Here is a 24687-nt window from a genome sequence, read left to right on the forward strand (position 1 = left end):
TTCCAAAACATAGATCATATTATTTTTGTGTTTGGACTTATGTTTCACCTTTTCTTGCTCATCTTTTAATCATCATTAATAAACTGTGACAGAACAGAGTTACCATTTCCAATCATTTTCTCTCAAGTTTTGACATCATTGAGAACAGAGTTATCATTTTTATTCATTAACCCCATAACCCAATTTTTAAGAATCTAGAGGCATATGACAGCCTGTTCTCAGGCTGGTAGCTTTTGTGGCTTCAAGGACACTAGACCAAAACGAAATCTTCAAGCCAATCCAGGCATTTTGCCATGTCCCAAGCAGTGTATTATTAACTCTTAGTGGTCAGAGTGCACAGGAAAAATCCTCAGGCCAAAGCTGCTGCAATTATTATTCAAATTCTGACATAATACAGTGTTTACATTTTATATCTTTATAGAATTTGTCTATATGTCTAATCCTGGCATTCTGTTGTTTTTTGGTCATATGACACCACAGTGACTCTGCATGTGCTAACTTTTCTAAGAAAGGGAAGTCCTGGCATCTCATTCTTGTATCATCTTTTCCATTCCATACTTTACTCATCAATATAAGTCTCTGTGTAGGGCAGAGGTAACTTCAGCTAATCTAACTTTGTTGCTGTATATGCCACATAATTGCCTGAGTGTATAGTGGGAAGAGGCTTGCAATCTGGTCTGTGGGCAACTCCTCTAGCCCACCAAATCTTGACTTTTTTAAGTTTACTTTGTTTTGACTATCTTGTTCCAGTGTAAGTGCAGAGAGAGATGTTTCAAGAACGTCTCATAGCCTCATAAAGAGACCTCTGGCTTCTTTATGTGTCATAAACCTCCAGGGCATAAGGAAGACCTTCAAGTAGATAAGGATATCTCCCTCAAAGTGTGTGGGGGGGAATAGTATGTTCAGGACTTTCCTGGGGAAGCTTAGAAGCAGTACTCCTGGGAGAAGGCATAAATGATTCATAAGAAAGTTCCCATCAATCCAATATCCCCAAATTGTACAAATATTAAAAGTCCCCAAGTATGTAACAGGTGGAGATGGAAACCAAAGGTGACATGGCAGCCATCATGTGGCTCAGCTCTGCTGGATCCTTGTCAAGCAGCTGTGCTGGCTTTATGACTTCTGCCATTCCATTTAGTTATGGGTATGCCATTGGAGCATCACATGGCAAATATCTGTTGAGTGAATGTGTGACCATTGGCCAAGCCCCAGGCTCCTAGAGTGCGTTGTGCTGTGGGTGGCCTCAGGGGCTCTGGGCACGTGGGGACATAGAGAAGTTTGGAGATGACATGCGTGGCAGCTGCTGAGGTTCCTTTTCTGGCTCCTGGTGAGCAAGGCGCTGGGGCAGAAGTCAAGGGTGAGATGAAGGCCGCTGGGGGAGTTGCCTTTCCTGTGTCGTTTGTGGACCATGAGCTCATCAGCACCAGGTCTGTCCCCAGGTCGTACCACAGCGACCGAGTCTCAGTTGTCTGTGTGCCACTGTCCTGCCCTGTTCGCCCTCTTCACTGCTGACCTTGACATGGGCAGTCGGCATGATTGCAGCAACAGAGCCAGTGCCAGCTCCCGGGGCGGTGCTGCTGGAGATGCCACGGTGTTGTCCTGTTGTCCATGGCAACCCATGGGTCTGGACAAAACTCACACAGGCCGTTAGGAGTGGCAGGTGGATGGGCAGCCAGCAGCCAGGCCAGAGGCCTCTAACCCCAGTGAGCACGAAGCCAATCACATGTCAGCCATAGCGCTGTTACTCTTGTGTGGTGCTGAGAATTGAACCCAGGACCCTGCATGCCAGGTATGAGCTGCGTCCCCAGCACTGTGGTGGTGGTGTTATTGTTGTTGGAGACAGGGTCTCTCTTCACAGCCCTGGCTGTTCTGGAACTCATTTTGTAGACCAGGCTGGCCTCAAACTCACAGAAATCCTCCTGCCTCTGCCTCCCAAGTGCTGAGATTAGAGTCATGTGCCGCCATTCCTGGCTGTGTAACATATGAAATGTGAAATTTACATGGTTAGTGAAAGAAAACTCAGTGGGCGTACACCTGTCATCCCAGCACCTGGGAGGTGGAGGCAGGAGGATCAGTTCAAGGTCATCCTGGGCTACATGGAGAGTTTGAGGCCAACCTGTGCTATGGTGAGACCCTGTCTCAACTCCCAAAACAAACAAAGCATTTGCAATTATTTCACAGAATCCCCATGTCTCTCTTTCTGCCTTTCCAGAGGGCTCAGAACATTTTATCACATTTTCCCAAAATTATCCTTTGCTCCTCTTTTGGAGTTGACTTAATACGGAGCTCGGAATGGAGCCACCAAAACCAGAATAAACCAGACCTGAACCCATCCTGGACAGCACAAGGTTCACTCTGGTGTCCTGCTTGTCCTGGGGGAAGGTGGAGCTGGGAGATGACTGTCCTCAGATCTGCATGTAACCAGTTTCTTTTTTTTTTTTAATTTATTTTATGTGCATTGATGTGAAGGTGTTAGATCCCCTGTAACAGGAGTTACAGACAGTTGTGAGTTGCCATATTGGTGCTGGGAATTGAACCAGGGTCCTCTGGAAAAGCAGCCAGTGCTCTTAACTGCTGAGCCGTGTCTCCAGCCCCAATCAGTTTCTTTTACAATATTTATCTTGATCATATTCACCCCAACTCCTCCCACATTCACCTCCCTCCAAATTCGGTGTCTTCTTTTGTATTGCCCATGTATTTCTGGGTGTGGGGCATGCTGGGCCTACTGGTAGCCTCATTCCTTAGGAAAGCTGCCTCTCGCTACCCTGGCGACCATCAACTGTCCGTAGCTCCTCAGTCAGGGATGTGGCCACGAGCCCCTCCCACTCTGTGCTAGGCTGTCTGTCCTGATCCGGTGAGGCCACCACAGCGGCTGTGTGGTCCTGAGTGCTGGGGTCCTGTCCTGTCCAGAAGACACTGGTTTGATCTGATCCTGCCTGACCTTGGGCTCTCACTGTCTTCTGTGGTGGGGTGGGGTGTAGATGTCCCATCTGTGGTTGAGCACTTGTGCATTTCTGTGTAGACCACCGTCCACTGCACAGAGACACTCCTCACCGTCCACTGCACAGAGACACTCCTCACCGTCCACTGCACAGAGACACTCCTCACCGTCCACTGCACAGAGACACTCCTCACCGTCCACTGCACAGAGACACTCCTCACCGTCCACTGCACAGAGACACTCCTCACCGTCCACTGCACAGAGACACTCCTCACCGTCCACTGCACAGAGACACTCCTCACCGTCCACTGCACAGAGACACTCCTCACCGTCCACTGCACAGAGACACTCCTCACCGTCCACTGCACAGAGACACTCCTCACCGTCCACTGCACAGAGACACTTCTTTGATGAGGTCTGAGCACTGCACTCATCTCTGGGCTCACATCCAAAAAGAGGAGACTGTTTCGTTATGGTGCAGGTTGATAGTACATCCATTTAGCAAGTCCTGTCGGCACCCAGCCATGGGGCTTTGGCCAGGGTTACCAGGCGTGAGTTGGTAAACTTGAAGGCCTGTGGCACTGGACTTAAAGCAGATCAGAGCAGTTGGCTGTCCCTGTGAACACCTGTGCTATTACTGCACGCGTGAGTGGTCTACATCTTTCTGAACTGCTATCATCATCACTGTTGCCTGTGTCCCACTGTCCTCTGTCGGCCACAGGGACCTGCTTACAATTCGAGTCACACCCGGTCCTCCTGTCTTCATCCTCTGGTCACTTTGATTTCACCCTCAGCAAAAGGCACAACCCCTGACTTGACTTGTGGTGACATTCTGGTCCAGCCAGCTCTGCTCAGTGGCCACAATCCTGCCCCAGGGTCTTTGCACTGATGGACCCTCTGCCAGGAACACCCTTCCCTCGGCTGAATGGCTCCACCCCAGCCCTGCTCTGTTACTCCACTGCTCAGGAAGGCAGCAGGCCACCCTTTGAGAACTGACCCCAGCAAGTCCACTGCTCCCTGTGCCAGCTCCCTTCCCCCTGCCACGTAGCACTGCCTGACCGACACTTTCGTTACCTGTTTCAGTGTCTGCACCCCACTGCACCCACACACACACAGATGAGATACTCCACACAGAGAGGCTCATGGATGTGCTTTGATCACAAGGCAAAGCCTGGGTCATGCAGACATTCAGGCTGTATTTGCTGTTTGTGTCACTTTAATTATTCATGTATGCGTGTACATGGGTGTCATGGTTCTTGTACGGAGGTCAGAGGACAACTTGCAGGTTGGGTCTCTTCTACCACGTGGGTCCTTCCGGCCAAACTCAGTTCCTTAGGCTCCGCAGCAAGCACCTTTACCCTCCGCGCCACCTCGCTGCCCCCAGCCCCTGCTTTTGGTTGACACCTGAGAACAATACAGCTAAGACCCTGCATTGGTCCTCCTTTTGGGTAAGAAGTTTAGGGGCCTCACCACTGCACCTCCAAAGCCCTCCTTCCCTGTGCAGAGCAGCAGCTGTGTCCCCAGAGCAGCAGTACACCATTGCCACTCCAGTCACCCCAGCCAGTGACTGCCCCAGCTCTTGGGAGGGACAACCATTCTTGCGTGTAGACCCATCTCCTGGGTAGTGGCTTAAAATTCTGCACAGGGACCCTGTCTGCACCAGGAGCCATGGGGACACTCAATTGTCTGTTGGGGTGTATACTTGAGTCAGTGCTGGCCCAGGAGGCTGGGGTTCCATGAGTTCTGTCTGACTGAAATGGTTTCAGGGGCTGCAGAGATGGCTCATGGGTAAAGATACTAAAAGACCCAAGCTCGATCCCAATGACCCCCCTAGTGGAAGGAGAGAACAGACTCACAAGTTCTTTGAGCTCCACATGCAAAGTGGGCGCATGCATGTAAGTAAATGTGATTAACGGGAAAAAACAGGAGATGCCTTCAGAGCCTTGGCCCTGTCCCTGAGGACAAGCTGGACAGGGTCAGGGCTGTCCCTCAGAGGGCCCTCGAGCCTCCTGCCCAGCGGGGCCTCTGAAGCCACCCAGTTCCTCTTAGCAGTTGCCTCTCTCTGGGAAGGCAGAGTGACAGTCCCCACTCTCCGACTCTCCGTGGAGTTCCCTGTGGCAGGCCACCCTGAGCCTGGGTGCTGAGTGGCTCCTCCCACACTTTAGGGATCCCATGGAGTCATTCATGTTAGGCAGCTGCTCTGATTTACACTTTTCTCAAATAACTTAACCCCTGGTTCTTTGCCTAGAGAACAGTTGTGTGTGGTTTGCTGTCTGAGGGTAAACCCACCCCATCTTTCTCCCCAGCCCAGGGCTAGGAAGGGTGGCAGCCGGTCTGTCCCGGGATTCCTGGGAGCTGCCTTGGTCGGGTTCCTGGGCTTCTGGCCTCAGAACAGATCTGGCGAGCTGTCGGCCTTTCTCAGTTACTATAGAGAAGAAATTATTTGTCTTGCTGTTCAGGCCTCTGAAAATAATAGATTACATATTTGGAAGGGCTTTCTTTTTATTTATTTATTTTTTTATTTTAGATCTGGTTAACGTGAGATAGAAAAGTTGCCCCGGGGATGACATTGTTTGGTTTGGGAAGTATTCTCTTGGTTGCCGGGCAACGGGTGCTTGGAAACAGGAGTGGACTGCGTTGCCCTTGGCAACTGTTGTTACTCAGCAAACAATGAAGGCTGGGCACGCGGCGCCAGAAGCCTGCCCGGTTCCCATCCAGCATCTGCATGTGTTTTTTCTGATTAGATGATGTGGGGGTTTGGGGAGCGGCAGGTAGCAGGCGGCTGCTGGGGTCTGCGCTGACGTCACTGTGCGCGCTGGAGTTGTTGATCTGCCCCGCTGACTCTGACTTAAGTTTTTGGTGGAATTTTAAAGAAAAATCTAATTCCTGGTGTTTCTAGAACCTCGATCAGGGCCACCCCGATGGCAGACAAGGTGGATTCCGCTCAGGACTGGCTGGTGTTGGAATCGGAGCCCGGCGCCCGGCCCCCGTGCTGGCATCCCGTCTAACCCTGGGAGCCACAGGGCATGCTGAGATGCTGGGGGCAGCCTCGCTGACAGGTGCCCCTCACAGGCCGCTTTCCAGCCCTGGCTGGATCAGGATCAGACCCATGACCCTCCCACTCTTGGCCGTGGCTGGAGATGGGGACTATTTACCAGGGCCGGTTGCTGAGGTAAACATTCGCCCTCCCACCGGAGCTCGGGCTGGCGACACATCTGCCTCCCTCCTCCAGCCGCCCTGCCCCCATGGGAGGAGGGCTATAAATCGATACCGTGGATCAGGGCTGGGTCGTGGGGAATTCACGTGCTTCCACGGTGTCCACAGGGCCTGTCACTAACCCCCTCCTACAACCCCCCTTTCAAAAGACACCCATTTGATGGCTGAGTGGAGGCTGTCCCCAGCCGTTTATGCAAGTGACTCAGCTCATGTCTTGGAACATTTAAAGGCGTTACAACAAATTTCTCAACTTTCAGGGTTGCTCTTATCACTGAATGTGACAGTGTCCTATAAAAAACGGAAGCAAGCTCATTGGATGGAAAAGTAAAGGGCAAGCCATAAGCTCCACATCACATATCATGGTTAGGATCTAGTGGGCTGGGTGTGGTGGGGATCTCCAGTCACCCCAGCACTTGGGAGGTGGAGTAGAGGCACCTGGAGTTCACACCCAGCCTCCCCATGTCATGGGTTTGGGGCCAGCCTGGGCTGTCTGAGACTCGTTTTAAACCGGAACAGTCCAACAAAACATTGTTATTGTTGTTGATTTTTTACGTTTTCTATGTATGGTGACTGTATGTGTATGTGTGTGTACCTGGACATGCCACAGCTCACCTGTGTGAGCCAGAAGGCTGCTTTTGAGAGTTGGCTCCCTCCTTCCATCATGCAGGTCCCAGGGAATGAACTCAGGCAGTCAGGTTTGGGGGGATGGTGAGCCATTCCACTGGGCCTGATTTTTGTTTTTGAATTTCCTGTGAAAACGCTCCTTCCAAGTCAGGCTTTGCCAGTTGGGTAGACACTGGGTCGCAAAGCACCCCCACATGCCAGATGATGGAGTCCTGTGTGATTTCCAAGGGCCTTTTCATTAGTGTGCGTCCAGGTGGAAGTCCCTGCACAGGACTCTGGTCACTCTACTCAAGTGTGGGGAAGCAGGGTGCATCCAGAGAGCTGGCCCATCACTGGCACAGTCACATGATCAGAGAGGGCCCCAGTGGGCTGGAAGTGCCGCTTGGGCCAGCCAAAACCTTGTCACCATTCCGGAAGATGCTGTGAGGCAAAAAGGAAGACCTGTGAGCTGTGGTCACCGCCCACAGGCAGGGGGACCCAACAGCGCCTCCTGCTCCACCTTCTCCCTGGCTGTCCCAGCTGCCATCGGCCTGGTCAGGATGTAGTGTTCAAGAGTGAGGGATGAGGAGCCAGGGCAGAAGCCTGAGGGACAGGAGCCAGGTGAGCAGGAGGAGGGAGTGACAGTCCAGGTAGCAGCAGGCAGTTGGCCCCGGCAGGCTGCCCCTCGGCACGGCCAGGCCTCAGGGCCCAAGGCTCCAAGCTGTGGAGGGGCCCGGCTGGGTGAGCAAGCTGAGCTCAGGGCCCCAGACTCCACAGGGTCCTGTCTGTGCCCTCAAGGGTGACAGTGTGATGGAAGGAGCACAGGAGCACAGGAAGACAGTGAGAAGTGACATGCTTGGCCTGTGGCTGTCAGCAGGGCTCCCTGTCCCCAGGGATGCTGCGGGCATCCCGGGGTGCCCTTCCATACCTCACAAGCCTTCATGGCCCAACCGCAAGCCAGTGCTGCTCTGAGAAAGCCTCTCCTGGGTGCCAAGATGGGGTGTCCTGGCCAGCCGGGCTCCTGTGACCATTCACTCAGTTAGCTCACAGATCCTGTGACATGAGCTGACTTTCAGAGCTCCCCTTGTTATTTCGTTTGTTTGTCTGTTTAAGATTTAACAGATTTTGTTTTATCTGTGTGTTTGCCCACAGTGAACGTCTGTGCACTGTGCACATGTGTGTTGCCCATGGAGGTCAGAAGGCGGCCCTGGACCCCCTGGAACTGGAGTTACAGACAATTGTGAGCCGCTGTGTGGGTGCTGAGAACTGAGCCAGGTCCTCTGCAAAAGTAGGCAGCGTTTTTGAGCCAGGGTCTCACTCTGCAACCCAGGCTGGCCTCAAACTCATTATGTAGCTCACGCTGGCCTTGAACTCACAATCCTTGCAGGAATAGAATCCTCCTGTCTCAGCCTTCCGGGTGTTGAGATGACAAGTAGGAGCGACCACACCCCAAACGGCTTTTGTTCCTCTCAGGGTTGACCGGGCCATCGCTATGTAGCCCAGGCTGTCCCCGAATGGAGTCCCTCCTTGTCTTATCTCCTGAGTGCTAGGATGACAGGTACATATAGCTCTAGAAACTTCTAAAGTGAGCAACTAAGGTCACTATTTTCCTTCAGGACAGGGTGGGAGCAGGAGCCAGGGCCGCTCACCAGGCCTGCCTCATGCCCCTCAGTTCCTCATCCGGCCTCTCAGTGCTCACACTGGGTCCGCAGGTTGTCACTTCTGCCTAGCAGGCTTGCCCAGTCTGACCCCATCCTGCTCACCATGACCACTGGCTGCCCCTACCCCACCCCACTGCCGCCTTGGCTCTTGATCTCTGATCCCCCAAGAATCCTGTCACAGCCCTCCCACCCAGGCTTGGGGCAGACTCCTTATGATACAAAATTTCACGTCCTCTCAGAGGCCAAGGTCCTCCATCCCCTGTCCCTCTCCAGCTAGCCCAGGGCGCCCATGATCATTTGTGTTCTGTTGAGATGGTTTCTCACTATGTAGCCCGTTCTGGCTTTAAACGGCAATCCTCCTGCCTCAGCCTCCCCAGTGCTGGGACAGCAAGTGTACACCACCACACCTGGCACTTAGGACTGCCTTGTCTGGTGCTGGGAAGGGCTATCCTCCACCACCCTGCACTGGCTCTCCATCCCCTGAATCACCACAGAGAAAGGGAGCTGGCAGTCTGGGGCGTGGCCATCCCAGGCATAAGAGGCCAGGCCTGCCTAATATGGCTGCCACCGTGCTGGAGGTGGGGACCTGGGGACAGGATTGGGTATACAGCAAGACTGAGTCACCCGCCAGCCCAGAGATGCAGGGACTCCAGCACCAGGGCTTGTGGGAAGCAGCAGGTCGGGAGAAGAGTCTCCTTTGGGTGGTGGCACTGAGGGCGGAGGTCTGGCAGGTAGCCAGCCCAGCCATTGGGCAAGGTCAGAAGTCAGCTCAGCTCAGTGCCCTGAGCTCTGTGTGCAGTGAAAGCCAGGACTTTCCAACTTCCCGACCCAGGGTCCAGCTCAACAGAGAGGGGTCTGGGTCGGAATGGCCATGTCCTGGGAGTGGCTCAGCCATGTCAGGTGGAGAGTGTGTGCTGGAGCATGTCTGTGTAACACTTCTGCAACCCACTCCCTGAGGGCAGAACACTGTCTCCTCCAGCCCTGCCCCAGGCCCCATCACCAACATGGTGGCCTCAGGGCACACTGACCCAGGGGTGAGTTTACATTCCCCATGTTGACACACAAAAAAACGTAGCTCTCCATTCAGACGAGGTAATTAATGACTCTGCCTTTGAGTTGCTGAGAATTGATTGGGGTTCTGTTAAGTTGATACAGCCCAAAAGTTTTTTTAGTCTGGATGGTAGGTCTGATACAGAGGGATCAGAAATGGCTACTTAGGAGGCTAAGGCTAGCCCAAAATAAACTGTAATTAGGCCTAGTATTTGCAGCATGCCAGCCTCCCACAGTCGTTGAAATTTTAATGTCACTCAGCTTCTGTCAGCACAGCTTCTTCCCAAGACTCCTCCTCATGCCCGAAACATATCTACACACATACACACATACATATTTACACACACACACATACATACATACACACATACACATACATACATACACCATACATACATACATACATACATACACATACATACCTACATACACATGCATACACACATATTTACACACACACATACATACATACACACATACACACACATACATACATACACCATACATACATACATACACACACATACATACACATACATACATACATACATACATACACACACATACATACACACACATATATTTACACACACATACATACACACATATACATAGTTACACACACATACACACACATGCATACACATACACACACTTCATACATACACACACATACACACACACATATATACACATATACATAAACATATACATATTTACACACATACATACACATATATATATTTACACATACACACATACATATTTGGTTTTTTGAGACAGGGTTTCTCCGTGTAGCCCTGGCTGTCCTAGAACTCACTTTGTAGACCAGGCTGGCCTCAAACTCATCTGTCTGCCTCTGCCTTCTGAGTGCTGGGATTACAGGTGTGTGCCACCACCGCCCGGCTTGTTTGTTCTAGTTATTGTGTGTGTGTGTGGGGGGGGGTGTGCTACAGCATACGTGCCGGAGGACACCTTACAGCCATCAGTGGGCCCTAAGGATTGAACCTGGGCTGCCAGGCTTGGTGGCAAGTGCCCTGACCCACTGAGCCCTCCGTAGGCTGGAGAAAGAATGGGATCTGAAGGATCACAGTGGAGAGACAGTTGCACTTCCAACCAGAAACCCCACTGATGCCCAAGACTAAACTGCAATCGGTCGACGGGCAGTTCCATCCCCAACACCCCAAAAGCCAGGTGTGGAGATGGGTGTCACACACCTGGCATTGCAGCCCTGGAGGAATGGAGGCTGGAGGGTCAGGAGTCCAAGGTCAGCCTCAGCACTCAGTGAGTTCAAGGCTCCTGGAGACCCAGTCTCTGAAACTCTAAGAAACAAAACGGAAGTGGAGTCAGGTACCCAAAAGCCCAGCTGAAGGAAAGATCATGGGGTGCCTGATAGGGACACTGGCTGGAGTACCCCTGCTCTCAGATCTGTCTCCTCTCCCTCCCCTCAGTGTGTGGGTCTCCTTGTGGGTTTGGCCTCTGGCTTCAGATGACCAGGGTGATGGCAGGAAATGCTGAGTCTCTTGGCCTCCCTGGGTGGGCCTGACCCTGGAGGTCTCACTTGGGGTGGTTCTGTCCCTGAGGGACCCTGGCCCTTCCTGGGGACATGTGTGACTGTCAGGATGTGAGCCCAGGGTAGGCACTGCTCAGCACTCTCAACCCTGAATACTTGCTAGAATCAGTTCAGGGGCGTGGGGGACAGAACCGAGGAAAGAGAAAAGCCTACGCCCACAGTGGGAAGGAGACACACTTTCTGACAAGAAGGGACCCAGTGCAGCCACCAAGGCCACCTCCCCAAATGCCAGCGTCACCTTCAGACCCCAGGCAGCCTCCTCCCACAACAAGCCGCCATTGCCCAGTGTCACACCTGGGCCACCTGCTCCTGAGACCTCAGGTCACAGGAAATCAGGGGGACTTGATCAGGGACACGGAGGCAGGTCTGTGGGGGAGCTGGATCCTGGGTCCATCTGACTGGATCTGTCCCCTCTCGATCAGAGCAGGGATGCAAGTTACATTCTTGGTAGGTATGGCCTCAGGTGCCATCCATCCAGATGCCACCAAGACAATACTAAGACCAACGGAGGACTGATTCCCTCAAGGCAGAACTTAACCAGCCAAGCTCCATCCTCATGATTCCAGGTGACAAGATGTGATGGGGCCACAGCTTCCCTGGACGGGTGGACAGAGGAGGGGTGGGGATAGAAGAAAGAGAGAGAGAGAGAGATTGCTTAAGGTCACAGTGAGTCAGGGCAACCAGGAACCCAGCCCAGAAATGGCTTGCAGCCTCCCGCCCTTCCTTGCCTGCCCACTGGTTGCTAGGCAATCAAAGAGTTTTCCTATAAACAAAGGGCGCTTCCCCAGCAGATCCACCTGGCGCCAGTCCAGCCCCAGCCAGCTCACTGCAGCCTGCGACTGCCCCTTGGAGTCGCCTGGAGACAGCAGGCGACTACTGGGCACTGCAGTCTGCAGTCCAGCCGCTGGACTTGGGCACTCTGTCAAGTTCAAGGTCAATGCACGGGGTGGATTCGAGACTGGCTTGGGGCACGTCAGCCTTCTTCTTTGGACCATTGACCCATGTGTGGCAGAGCTGGGCCACCAGGGAACCATGATCAGGCTCAGGGAGGCAGGATGACAGGGTGCTCAGCCCTTCTGGCTGTTGGTTGCTCTCAGGCTCCTCACTGGAGACCTGACTGGAGAGGAATTGGTGTAAAGACAGGCAGAGAAAGCCAGGTCCCCTCAGGAGGAAGAACAGGAACCAGCAGAGAAGCTGAGGGCCCGTGAGGAAGAACTCAGCTTGTGCCATTGCTACTGAGGTCCCTCAAACCCTCACACAGGCGCGCGCGCGCGCGCGCGCACACACACACACACGCATGCACCCATGCAGCACACTCGTGAACATACACTTTCGTGCTCTCACGTGGGCTCACGCGCAGAGGCACACACATGCGAACACACCTAACTCGCAGTTTATCAACCTTGGTATGCATCTGCGTCCTTCCCTTACTAAATGGGAACCTTTAACATTTTCACTCGAATCAGATGCTCCCTGGCCTGTCCTCAGCACCGGCGTCACTCGGCCTGGGCTTCAGGCAGGAGGAGAGGCGGGGTCACTTGAACTTCAGTTCTGGGGTGCTTGACAGCCAACCCCACAACCTGGGCAGCTACTGAGTGAGTAGGGTAGTGCATACAGTGTGGATCCCCTGAGTGCAGGGATGGAGCAAGACCCGGCCTGAGCCCTCAGGGCTGGCGGCTGTGTGCTGGGCCCACAGAACTTTCCTCTCGGAAGCCTCATGCAACCCTATAGCAAACAGACGACCAACCCACTGGCCATTTACCATCCCCCGCCCCGCGTGAGTCCCCTGAGACAGGGACTCACAACCCCCTGCCGCCCTGGAACTCAGGGACCCGCCCCCCTGGCCCTTCCTCATGTTGGGACCAAAGGTGTGGCCACCACGCATGGTCCGTGTTTATACCTTGTTTCTTAATATTCACATCCACAGGGCTGGGCTCAGTGGGTGGAGTACTCGCAGTGTGAGGTCCCGCTTCTGTCCCGGCTCCACAGAAAGCAGGTGCTGTGGCCCACACCTGTCACCCCAGCACTCAGGAGGTGGAGGCAGGAGGATCAGAAGTTGGTCAACCTCAGCTACATCGGGACTTGGTTTTTCCAAGACTGAGTTTCTCTGTGTAGCCCTGTGTCCTGGAACTCACTCTGTAGACCAGGCTGGCCTCGAACTCTCAGAGATCCGCCTGCCTCTGTCTCCTGAGTGCTGGGATTAAAGGCGTGGGCCACCATGCCCAGCCTACATAGGGTTTGGGGCCAGCTTAGGCTACATGAGACCCTTGCTCAGAACTAATGTTCTCACAGTCTGCAGTTCTCATTCATTTTCTGAGGAAGAACACTGGAGTTTTTGTTCTTGGCCAGGGTAAGACAGCCGCCTGAGTGGGCCTGTGCTCAGACTTGCCCCTGAGCCTCTCAGATGAACACCGGGACAGGAGCTGGAGGGAGAGCGGATTTCAGTAGGCCTGTTTGGAGAGCCGCTGAGGTGTCTGTTATTCAGACATGGAAGCAACTGGGTGTTAGTCACTTCAGACATTCTTGTGAGACTTTGGTGACAAGTTTTATTTGTTTGACACAGAGTCTCACTCGGTAGCCCAGGCGGGCCTGGAAGTCACTTTGTAGCCCAGGCTGGCTTGTGAACTCCAGGAACAGCCCCTACCCCCAGCCCATCTTTGCATTTCATCCCACCATCGCTGGGTCACCAAGCGTGTGCGTAGCTTTGTAGAGGGTTCTGGGGTGCGAACTCGGGTCCTCGTACCTTCAGGGAAACACTTTGCTGACTGAGCCCTCGGCTTCAAACGCTGGATTCATTCATCGCTCCTTACTCATTCCTGTGTATGTATATACAAGAGATTTTTCTTACAAAATATTTCTGCTTTGCTTTCGTAGCCAAGAGTCTGATACAGCCCAGGCTGGCTTCAGACGCTTTATCTTGACCGCCTCACGCTCCGGCCTCCACCTCGGTCCAACGCCGCTGTGCGCCCTGCGCTGCGTGGCTCTGGCGCCATCTAGTGCTCGCCCTGGGCAGCGCAGGCGGGCGGGAACCCGGCGGGCTCATCCCTGGCGTCTTGGGGGCACACTCTTTTAACCTGTTGTGTCTTTAAACAGCAAACAAACAAAAAAGGCATTAGGGCCTGAGAGACGGCTCAGCGGTTACGAGCACCGTCTGCTCTCCAAGAGGACCTGGTTCCGTTCACACCCAATTCGGCGTGGTGCGCGCACACGTGTAGGCAAACGCCCGCACGCGTGAAATAAATAAAACTTTTTAAAATAAAAAATAAATAAACGACTTTAAGCAGGCAAGGTGGAGGCGCCAGCACCGCAGAACTCGGTGGAGGGGGCAGCAAATGCGGACCGAGGCTTGCCTGGGGAGACCCTGCGATAGAGTTTGGCGGGAGGCTGGGGGTTGACCGGAGGCCACAGGAACAAGAAAGGCTGTAGGGCAGCATAGATGGCCCGGGGAAAGGCGCAAACCCCAGGCCTGTTTAGTACATGGACTCCGAGGACTTGAACTCAGGTCCTCACTGTTTGTGCGGCAGGAGCTCTATCCATGGAGCTGTCTCCCGCCTCAGTGGCCAGGGTCCCTCAGCTTCAACTCTGGTTTAGAAGCGCCTGCAGAGTTTGGTTCCCGGGAATCCAGGGTGTGTGGTCGCCTCCTCACCACGGCTCTCTTCCACTCTAGGTCCGAGCATGCAGAACTCCGAGGGCGGAGCAGATTCGCCAGCATCAGTGACTCTGCGACCTGCAGCCCAGCCCGTGCCAGCCTCCCCACAGGTGACTGTGCCCGCTGCGCCGTTCCCGCGCTCTCCCTGGTGTTTGAAAGGTGCCACCAAAGGAACCCTGAAAACCACAGATGTGCACAGGATTCTTAGGATGGCACCTCCTCTCCTCCTTTCTACCTTCCTCCACCTTTCTCCTCCTCCAACTCCATCCCCTCCTCCGCCATCTCCTTCTCCTCCTTCTCCTCCATCCCCTCCTCCTCCTTCTCCTCCTCCATCTCCTCCTCCTCCATCCCCTCCTCCTCCATTTCCTCCTCCTCCATCCCCTCCTCCTCCGTTCCCTTGTCCTTCATCTCCTCCTCCTCCTCCATCCCCTCCTCCTCCATCTCCTCCACTCCCTCCTCCTGCCTCAGCCTTACCTTCTCCTCCCCTGAAGGCTAGGGTTGCTGATATTCATCACATCCAACCTAACCCTAATATTTGTAGTTTTGGGGGGTTTGGAGACAGGATCTGATGGAGCCTGAGCCTCATTTATATGGTGCTGGAAATGGTAGCCAGGGTGCCGTTCATGTTAGTCAAGCTACAGCCCCGCCACACTTATCTATCTATATCTATCTATTTATTTTGAACGAGTTCTCACTCTGTACACAGACTGGTTTCAGATTCGCAGCTAATTCCCCTGCCTTGGCTTCCTGAGTGCTGGAATCACAGGTGTGTGCCACCATGGTGAGGGGTTATGCTGTATGTGGGCACACACCTGGGTGTAGTGTGTGGTTGCCAGGGAGAGGGTGTGAGGCCTCTTTCCCTCTCTAACTTATTCTGCCGAAACATGATCTCTCATGGAGTGGGCGAGGCTGCCAGCCAGAGCCCCCGTGACCTGTTGTCTCTGCCTCCTGGGTGCTGAGGTCACGGGGACTGGAAGCCACACTGGCTTTTTGTGTGGGTTCTAGGATTCGAACTCATGTCCTCAGCTTGTACAGTAAGGGCTCTTACCCAGGGCCATTTTTACAGCGCTTCCTAATCACTCTTTTTTTTTTTTAGATTTATTTGTTTATTTATGTATGTATATGAGCGCCCTATCTGCACGCACGTTTGAATGCCAGAGAGGGCATCAGATCCCGTTATAGATGGCTGTGCACCATGTGGGTGTTGAAAATCGAACTCAGGTCCTCAGGAAGAGCGGCCAGTGCTCTTAACTGCTGAGCATCTCTCCAGCACCGCCCCCTCATCCTTTAATTGAGGTGGAATTGGCACAATATAAAATGAGCCATGTGAAAGCATCCTGGTTTTTATTGTAGTCACGGAATTCAGCCATCCTGTCTCTCTAGTTCCAGAACATTCCATCGCTTTCCCCCCCAGTCTACCCCCCTCGGCGGCTGTGCATCCCTTCCCTGTCCTGACCGACTTCCTGTCTCTGGGTTCTCCTGTCCTGGAGCCCACATCTGTCCTCAAGGTCCCTCCATGCTGTGGCGGGTATCAGAGCCCCGCTTTCTCAAGTGTGAGGACAGACGTCACAGCGTGTCTATAGTCATGTGTTGGGGTCCCTGCAGTGGCCTGCGCCCCAGTGGTGTTTGTCTGGCTGTAGCTCACAATGGTTGGTCCCTTACCCACTGGCCCAGCCAGTCATGGCAGGATCTGGCTTGGCTTGCAGTGACATCCTTGAACACTAGAGGGCAACGTGCCCTTTCTCAGTCTCTCAGCAGCACTTAAAAAGTGGGGGAATCACAGCCCCTTGTGTTCCCCTCCCCGCTGCAACCTCTGCCCCACATCTGGTCTGCTTCCTACATCCAAAACAGCCAAGATACTGCTCTGGCCAGTAAGGGACAGAGTAGGGACAGGGACCCCTGCAGGAGATGACCCACCTCCTGACCCTAGCTCCTGGGCCTGAACTTCATATTCCCAATGGAGTGTTCTCATGAATGCCCGTGTGTATGTGGCTTTGCACCTGACTGTGCCTGCATCCCCGTGGGTCCCTGTGCCTGCATCCCCATGGCCCTGTGTCTGCATCCCCGTGGGTCCCTGTGTCTGCATCCCCGAGGGTCCCTGTGTCTGCATCCCCGAGGGTCCCTGTGTCTGCATCCCCGAGGGTCCCTGTGTCTGCATCCCCGTGGGTCCCTGTATCTGCATCCCCGTGGGTCCCTGTGTCTGCATCCCCGAGGGTCCCTGTGTCTGCATCCCCGTGGGTCCCTGTGTCTGCATCCCCGTGGGTCCCTGTGCCAACATCCCCGAGGGTCCCTGTGCCTGCATCCCCATGGCCCTGTGTCTGCATCCCCGAGGGTCCCTGTGTCTGCATCCCCGAGGGTCCCTGTGTCTGCATCCCCGAGGGTCCCTGTATCTGCATCCCCGAGGGACACTGTGCCTGCATCCCCGAGGGTCCCTGTGTCTGCATCCCTGTGGGTCCCTGTGTCTGCATCCCCGTGGGTCCCTGTATCTGCATCCCCGAGGGTCCCTGTGCCTGCATCCCCGTGGGTCCCTGTAACTGCATCCCCGAGGGTCCCTGTGCCTGCATCCCCGAGGGTCCCTGTGTCTGCATCCCCGAGGGTCCCTGTGTGCATCCCCGAGGGTCCCTGTGTCTGCATCCCCGTGGGTCCCTGTATCTGCATCCCCGTGGGTCCCTGTGCCTGCATCCCCGAGGGTCCCTGTGTCTGCATCCCCGTGGGTCCCTGTGTCTGCATCCCCGTGGGTCCCTGTGCCAGCATCCCCGAGGGTCCCTGTGCCTGCATCCCCATGGCCCTGTGTCTGCATCCCCGAGGGTCCCTGTGTCTGCATCCCTGAGGGTCCCTGTGTCTGCATCCCCGAGGGTCCCTGTATCTGCATCCCCGAGGGACACTGTGCCTGCATCCCCGAGGGTCCCTGTGTCTGCATCCCCGTGGGTCCCTGTGTCTGCATCCCCGTGGGTCCCTGTATCTGCATCCCCGAGGGTCCCTGTGTCTGCATCCCCGTGGGTCCCTGTATCTGCATCCCCGAGGGTCCCTGTGTCTGCATCCCCGTGGGTCCCTGTGTTTATCCCCGAGGGTCCCTGTGCCTGCATCCCCGTGGGTCCCTGTAACTGCATCCCCGAGGGTCCCTGTGCCTGCATCCCCGAGGGTCCCTGTGTCTGCATCCCCGAGGGTCCCTGTGCCTGCATCCCCGTGGGTCCCTGTGTCTGCATCCCCGAGGGTCCCTGTGTCTGCATCCCCGAGGGTCCCTGTGCCTGCATCCCCGTGGGTCCCTGTGTCTGCATCCCCGAGGGTCCCTGTGTCTGCATCCCCGAGGGTCCCTGTGCCTGCATCCCCGAGGGTCCCTGTATCTGCATCCCCGAGGGTCCCTGTGTCTGCATCCCCGAGGGTCCCTGTATCTGCATCCCCGAGGGTCCCTGTGTCTGCATCCCCGAGGGTCCCTGTGTCTGCATCCCCGAGGGTCCCTGTGCCTGCATCCCCATGGCCCTGTGCCTGCATCCCCATGGCCCTGTGTCTGCATCCCCGTGGGTCCCTGTGTCTGCATCCCCGAGGGTCCCTGTGCCTGCATCCCCGAGGGTCCCTGTGCCTGCATCCCCGAGGGTCCCTGTGTCTGCATCCCCGTGGGTCCCTGTGTCTGCATCCCCGTGGGTCCCTGTGTCTGCATCCCCGAGGGTCCCTGTGTCTGCATCCCCGAGGGTCCCTGTATCTGTATCCCCGAGGGTCCCTGTGTCTGCATCCCCGTGGGTCCCTGTGTCTGCATCCTCGTGGGTCCCTGTGTCTGCATCCCCGAGGGTCCCTGTGTCTGCATCCCCGAGGGTCCCTGTATCTGTATCCCCAAGGGTCCCTGTGTCTGCATCCCCGTGGGTCCCTGTGTCTGCATCCCCGTGGGTCCCTGTGTCTGCATCCCCGAGGGTCCCTGTGTCTGCATCCCCGAGGGTCCCTGTATCTGTATCCCCAAGGGTCCCTGTGTCTGCATCCCTGAGGGTCCCTGTGTCTGCATCCCCGAGGGTCCCTGTATCTGTATCCCCAAGGGTCCCTGTGTCTGCATCCCCGAGGGTCCCTGTGCCAGCATCCCTGAGGGTCCCTGTGTCTGCATCCCCGAGGGTCCCTGTGCCTGCATCCCCAAGGGTCCCTGTGTCTGCATCCCCGAGGGTCCCTGTATCTGTATCCCCGAGGGTCCCTGTGTCTGCATCCCCGTGGGTCCCTGTGTCTGCATCCCCGTGGGTCCCTGTGTCTGCATCCCCGTGGGTCCCTGTGTCTGCATCCCCGAGGGTCCCTGTGCCTGCATCCCCAAGGGTCCCTGTGCCTGCATCCCCGAGGGTCCCTGTGTCTGCATCCCCGAGGGTCCCTGTGTCTGCATCCCCGTGGGTCCCTGTGTCTGCATCCCCGAGGGTCCCTGTGTCTGCATCCCCGTGGGTCCCTGTGCCTGCATCCCCGTGGGTCCCTGTGTCTGCATCCCCGAGGGTCCCTGTGCCTGCATCCCCGTGGGTCCCTGTGCCTGCATCCCCGTGGCCCTGTGTCTGCATCCCCGAGGGTCCCTGTGTGCTACTGCAGTCGGAGTGGGACAGCCAAGCCATGTGGTTCTCAGTGGGTCTTCCCCAGTGCTGATCCAGTGGGTCTGATTGTCCCATTGTCTGTTGCAGAGGGTACTGGTTCAAGCCGCAGGCTCGACTCCCAAGGGGGCACCGATGCAGCCACTCACCCTCCCCAGAGTCCAACCGGTGCCACCACAGGTAAGGACACCCCTTGAGCACCTAGTAGTTGTGAGCAGCCTCTGGCCTACGAGCTGTTTCCTGTCGTCACTAGTATCTACAGTCACCAGAGCGTTCTGGAAGCTCTGTTGAAAGAAAAAATTCACTTACCGAGACACATGCAACAAGTGAAGGGAAGCAGTTTCTCTGTAACAGCCAGAGTGATGTGTGAGGAAGGGACAGAGTACCAATAAAACTTTATTTACAAAAAGGCACAGGGCACGCCAGGCAGTCGTGGTGCACACCTTTAATCCCAGCTCTCGGGAGGCAGAGGCAGGCGGATCTCTGTGAGTTTGAGGCCAGCCTGGGCTACAGAGTGAGATCCAGGACAGCCAGGGCTACACAGAGGAACCCTGTCTGAAGAAACCAAAGAGGGGGAGTCCTAGGGCTAAGTTGCCTTTGCTCCTGAGAGAGATGCCTGGGTGACTGTGACTGTTGGAAGACCAGGGACGGTTTCCCGTGTCCCCAGAAAGCACCGGGGCTCTAAGGGGTTGAACCAGTCTAAGAGAGAAACAGCGGCGGTGTCGTCGCACACCTTTAATCCCAGCACTAGGGGGTGGAGACAGGACCTCCACCCTTCAGTCTGAGGATCCACAGAAACAGAACCCAGCCCGCTCAGTCTGGGATTTAGGAGAGGGAAGACGTCTCTGGTGGCTGCTTCTCTGATCTTTCAGCTTTCACCCCAATATCTGACTCCGGGTTTCTGTTGTTAAGACTAATTAGGGCCACACTTCATCTGGCACATGCCTCCCCCTGAGCTGTCTCCTACTGGGTCCAGGCTTCCTCTCCCTGGGGACTCCACACAGATCTCAGAGCACTCAAGTTGTGGGTGGGCCACTGTAGTCTGGGACCCCAGAAAGCCGTCCCACAGACTGGCTGAGGAGAGGCTGAAGTTTGGGCCACAACACTGGACATCCAGTATATGCATCTGCTGGGGGCTGAGCTGCCCGCCACGTGGGGGTGGGGGTGGGGGTGGAGGCCATGGACGGGAGGTGGGAGGTGGGTGGGGTGAGGGTGGAGGTGGGATGTGGGGGTTTGTTGGTCGTGAGGAGAGATGGGATGTGGGTGGGGGTGGGGCAATGGGGGGAGGTGGGAGGTGGGATGTGGGCAGGAGTGGGGTGGTGGGGTGGAGGTGGGATGTGGGTGGGGGTGGGGCAATGGGGGGAGGTGGGAGGTGGGATGTGGGCAGGAGTGGGGTGGTAGGGTGGAGGTGGGATGTGGGTGGGGGTGGTCATGGCGGGGAGGTAGGATGGGGGGAGTTTGGGCATAGGGGAGGCAGGGTGTGGGTGTGGGTGGTATCACAGGTGCTGGAGCAGGTTTGCCTTTGTTTCCAGCCTGGCCCCCATCTCTCCCACCCCTCCAGGGGACCACACACCCTCCGTCATAACTGAAACAGGTAGCTTTCCCCCATGGCAGCCTGGTCCCTGGTCCCACCCACATGGAGCAGAAGCTACTTAGCTGTCACCTAAACCAGGCACAGCACCGCACTTAGGAGGTGGAGGGTCAGGAGTTCACGGTCATCCTCGGCTACATAGTTCAGGGCCAGCCTGGGCTATATGAGGCTGCCTCAGAGATAAACAAATGGATACTTAGGTACCTACATAAGCCACTAAGCTCCATGTCCATGGACTCGAGCTGCATCACCCCCCAGCAAGGCCCTGTGTGACGGGCACCACTTGTGTGTTACAGGTGCAGCATGTGTACCCCGCGCAGGTGCAGTACGTGGAGGGTGGGGACGCAGTCTACGCCAACGGAGCCATGTACGTGTCCCCGTGGGCCTGGTCCCCACAGACTCTGGACTCCCCTGCTCTCTGTGGGACTTTCGTGGAAGTGTTTGAGCACGTCCACACTGTCATGTCCCTCCCTGTCCTGGGGTCCGAGTTCAGAACCATGGGCCTTGGTGCTCTTGGCTTCTAGAAAACTCGATAAAAATATCAAACCAAAGCCACAGTCCCCTAGAGAGCAGTGGCCTGTGAACTTTCCCTCTGGGCCATTTACAAAGCTTATTTTCCAATTTTTAAGATGTCCTGGAACTTTCTAGAATTTTCTTTCTTCTATCCCTCTTTTGCGTGTGTGCATTTGTGTGTGGTGAGGATGTATGCAGTGTGTGTGCCTGTGGATGTGCCTATGAGTGCATGTGAGTGCAGTGCCCATCGGACCAGCAGGGAGCATTAGGGCCCCTGGAGCTGGAGGGCAAGTGGCTGTGAGAGGCTGTGGGCTGCCAAGTGGGTGTTGGGACGAACCTGGGTCCTCCGCAGCGGCAGCGGCAGGAGCCCTCTAGCCCCGCGTCTTCTTTCTTCCTTTCGCTCTCTTATTAGCACGTATTTCTTATAAAATGATGGCGCTCTCTCCCACAGCCGAGCGGCCTATGCCTACAACCCAGACCCTCAGCTCTATGCCCCCAGCAGTGCAGCGTCTTACTTTGAGACTCCGAGTGGCGCTCAGGTGACAGTGGCGGCCTCCTCCCCACCGGCAGTCCCTTCCCACGGCATGGTGGGCATCACCATGGATGTCGCAGGGACCCCCATCGTGTCTGGCGCGGGAGCCTACCTCATCCATGGGGGCATGGACAGCGCGAGACACTCCCTGGCCCACACCGCGCGCTCCTCGCCTGCCACGGTATGTACCAAGGCCCTGCAGCCAGCGGGTAGTCCTGCTGCCTCGGCATCCACCACTCAGGTAGGAAGGACCAGGTCGGGGTCCTGCGGACGCTTAGACGCGAGGGACAGAGACAGCAGGCAGTGTGCTGGTCCCTTCGCCCCACTTCCCCACTAGGGAAAGACAAGGCCCTGAGGGTGTTGGGGAGCACAGGCCCTGCTGGAGGCGCTGCGCCTGTCGGTGCAGGGACACAGCATAAAGCTCTGATTTGGACTTGGGGGTTTGGGGGAAAAGGAGAATTAAGACAGGGTCTTGCTGTGTAGCCCAGGCTGGTCCGAAACTTGCCCTGTAGTGTAGGCTGACCTCAAACCCACAGTCCTCTGCCTCAGCCTCCCATGTGTCTAGCTATGTGTTTTTGATATTTATTGATATTTTATCATTTTTTTTAATTGCCACACAGTCACACCCACTCTTTAATGCAGAACCCTGCAGGACTTGATGTGTGTGTAGGTTCCTGAATTCTCATGGCACATACCCCCCAGCCCCCCTCCCCCCAAAAACCTCACCTGCAATGCTGGCAGCCGTGGATCTGTTCACTGTTGTGGTGGTTTGACCCTGAGTCTTGAGGCTGCCCCGGGGCTGGTTTCCTGCCCTCAGCATGTGGCCGTCAAGACCCCTTGATGTGAGTCCACAGTTCTTTGTGTCCCCAGCAGAGGCCTTGGCTGGGAACACCGTGAAGAACTCGGGCTGTGCAGTCAGGGTGCTGTCTCTGGGGGGGCTGGGGTGGTAAACGCCTCCAGTGGGGTTACTGTGCCGTCTGTTTCCCATCTCCCAGCGGTCCATTGAGCTGCCCTGTCAGGGGTAAGAGCTGCTTCCTTGCCAGCACTTGGAGTTGTCGACATTTTTTCCCTCCATCCTGGTAGTGGAGCATGTCTGGTGGTAATTTGTGTTTTCTAGCTGGGAACAGTAGACAGCCAGCGCTTGCCCTGTGGTTGAGCGTTACTTGAGCAGTCCGCTTACGGCTCAGCCAGGCTGGTGTCTTCCTGCTCCTGAATGTGGAGAATTCTTTACGTCCCAGAAACAAATTCCCATTAGATACATAATTTGCAAACATTTCCTGTGTCTGTGCTTTCTTTTTTAAATTATTTAAAAAATAATTGGGAGATGGCTCTGTGCTTAAATGTGCAAGCACGAGGACCTGAGTTCGGATCCCAAACTGCATGTGAGTGCTGGGGAGGGGCACCGAATTCCTGGGTCCCTGGAGCAAGCTCTCTAGGGATGAGCCATATCTGTGAGCTCTGGGTTTGATTGAGAGAGCCTACCTCATTGAATACAGTGGAAGAGCAATGTAAGACGTAATTCCTGCTGTGGACCTCATCCTCCACACGCGCACGCGCAAACATTCACACCAGCTCCACATATTGTCGTCTTATAGCCTTGTTGACTCTGTGTGCAGACTCACTCTTCCTTATTTGGATGCCTCATAGTTTTCTGTAGCAAAGGGTATCTTCAGCATCACTCTGGGAAGCTCTAGCTGCCCCATCCCTCTGTCCTCCCAGGGTCTGCTGTTGTGGCAGTTATTATTGGTTGATGACCTTTCTGGGCCACTGTGAAGTCTGTATTCTTTGTCATGGTGAACACTGCATTCTGTGGGCTAGCCACGAGCCAGCTGGTGTTGACGGACCGGCCCCCAGGTACCATGTCAGATGTTTGGGGTTTTCTTGCTGCTAATAGCGTTGTTGTTTGATGAGGGGTCCAACCAGTTGCTGCACACTCTCTGCTGCTTGCAGGGAGTTTTGATGTTTCTCTCGAGTTCTGCCCAGGTATCGCCACTTTCTTGGGAGGGTGGAGGTTCCTGACTTTGCCCTTGCCTTTTGCCTTGCTGAGTGTATTTTAAATGTTGACTGCATGTGGGGAGCTCACAGATGTGGCATCAAGATTCCAGGTTACAGATACATTTTAAAGACCTGCCTGTCCTGAGTCTGGGTGTGGTGTCAAGTAGAGCGATTCACAGTGAGGTGGGACAAGAAAGAGCCTCCTTGCCCAGCTGTTTACTTCTGTGAGGACAGGTTTCTTTTGACACGGTCCCTCTAAACTGGGAGGGCAGGCGGGATGCAGAGCAGGGACCTCGCCACCCCTAGAACCTGAGATGGAGGAGATCTGCAGAGATGTAAATGTTGAAGTCCTGTAGTTTTCTGATAACCAGAGAAGATAGCTTTTCTTTATTTTAAATACTATTAATACTGAACTGTAATGGGCCAGTTATTTTTAAAAGAGAGAATACATAGATTTAATTGTTCCACTCTAAATTCTGTGGGAAATGTTGATAGGTATAGTTCCTTTTTGTTGTTTGAGGGGTTTGGGTTTTGTTTAGGGGGAGACACATCTCACCGTTACCCCAGGCTGGCCTCCTACTCACCATCTTCCTGCCTCATCCTCCCAAGCACTGGGTTGATGAGTGGCGCCCTACACACACACACACACACACACACACACACACACACATATCTGGCATGATAAATATAATCCTTAAAAACAAAATTTGGGCCAGGTGTGGTGGCCCACACTTTTAATCTCCGAACTCAGGAGGCAGAGACAAGAGGATCTCTGTGAGTTCCAGGCCAGCTGGGGCTGCATAGTGAGGCCGTGTC

The 24687-nt window shown here is 55.1% G+C and overlaps 1 protein-coding gene across 3 annotated transcripts in view; it reads left to right on the top strand.

Moving 5' to 3' along the window:
• Rfx2 (regulatory factor X2) overlaps positions 1 to 24687 on the top strand; it is a 63520-nt gene that overhangs the window by 17642 nt on the left and 21191 nt on the right. For all 3 annotated transcript variants that reach the window (XM_052746822.1, XM_052746821.1, XM_052746823.1), the window contains exons 2-5: positions 14712 to 14803; positions 19331 to 19420; positions 21128 to 21198; positions 21796 to 22057. In XM_052746822.1, the coding sequence (XP_052602782.1) occupies positions 14720 to 14803; positions 19331 to 19420; positions 21128 to 21198; positions 21796 to 22057 (507 nt within the window). In that variant the 5' untranslated portion in view covers positions 14712 to 14719. The remainder of the gene's footprint in view (positions 1 to 14711; positions 14804 to 19330; positions 19421 to 21127; positions 21199 to 21795; positions 22058 to 24687) is intronic.

The sequence above is a fragment of the Peromyscus californicus genome, unplaced genomic scaffold, assembly GCF_007827085.1.
Source record: "Peromyscus californicus insignis strain IS unplaced genomic scaffold, ASM782708v3 Scaffold_1__1_contigs__length_55948999, whole genome shotgun sequence".
Classification (NCBI taxonomy): Eukaryota; Metazoa; Chordata; class Mammalia; order Rodentia; family Cricetidae; genus Peromyscus; species Peromyscus californicus.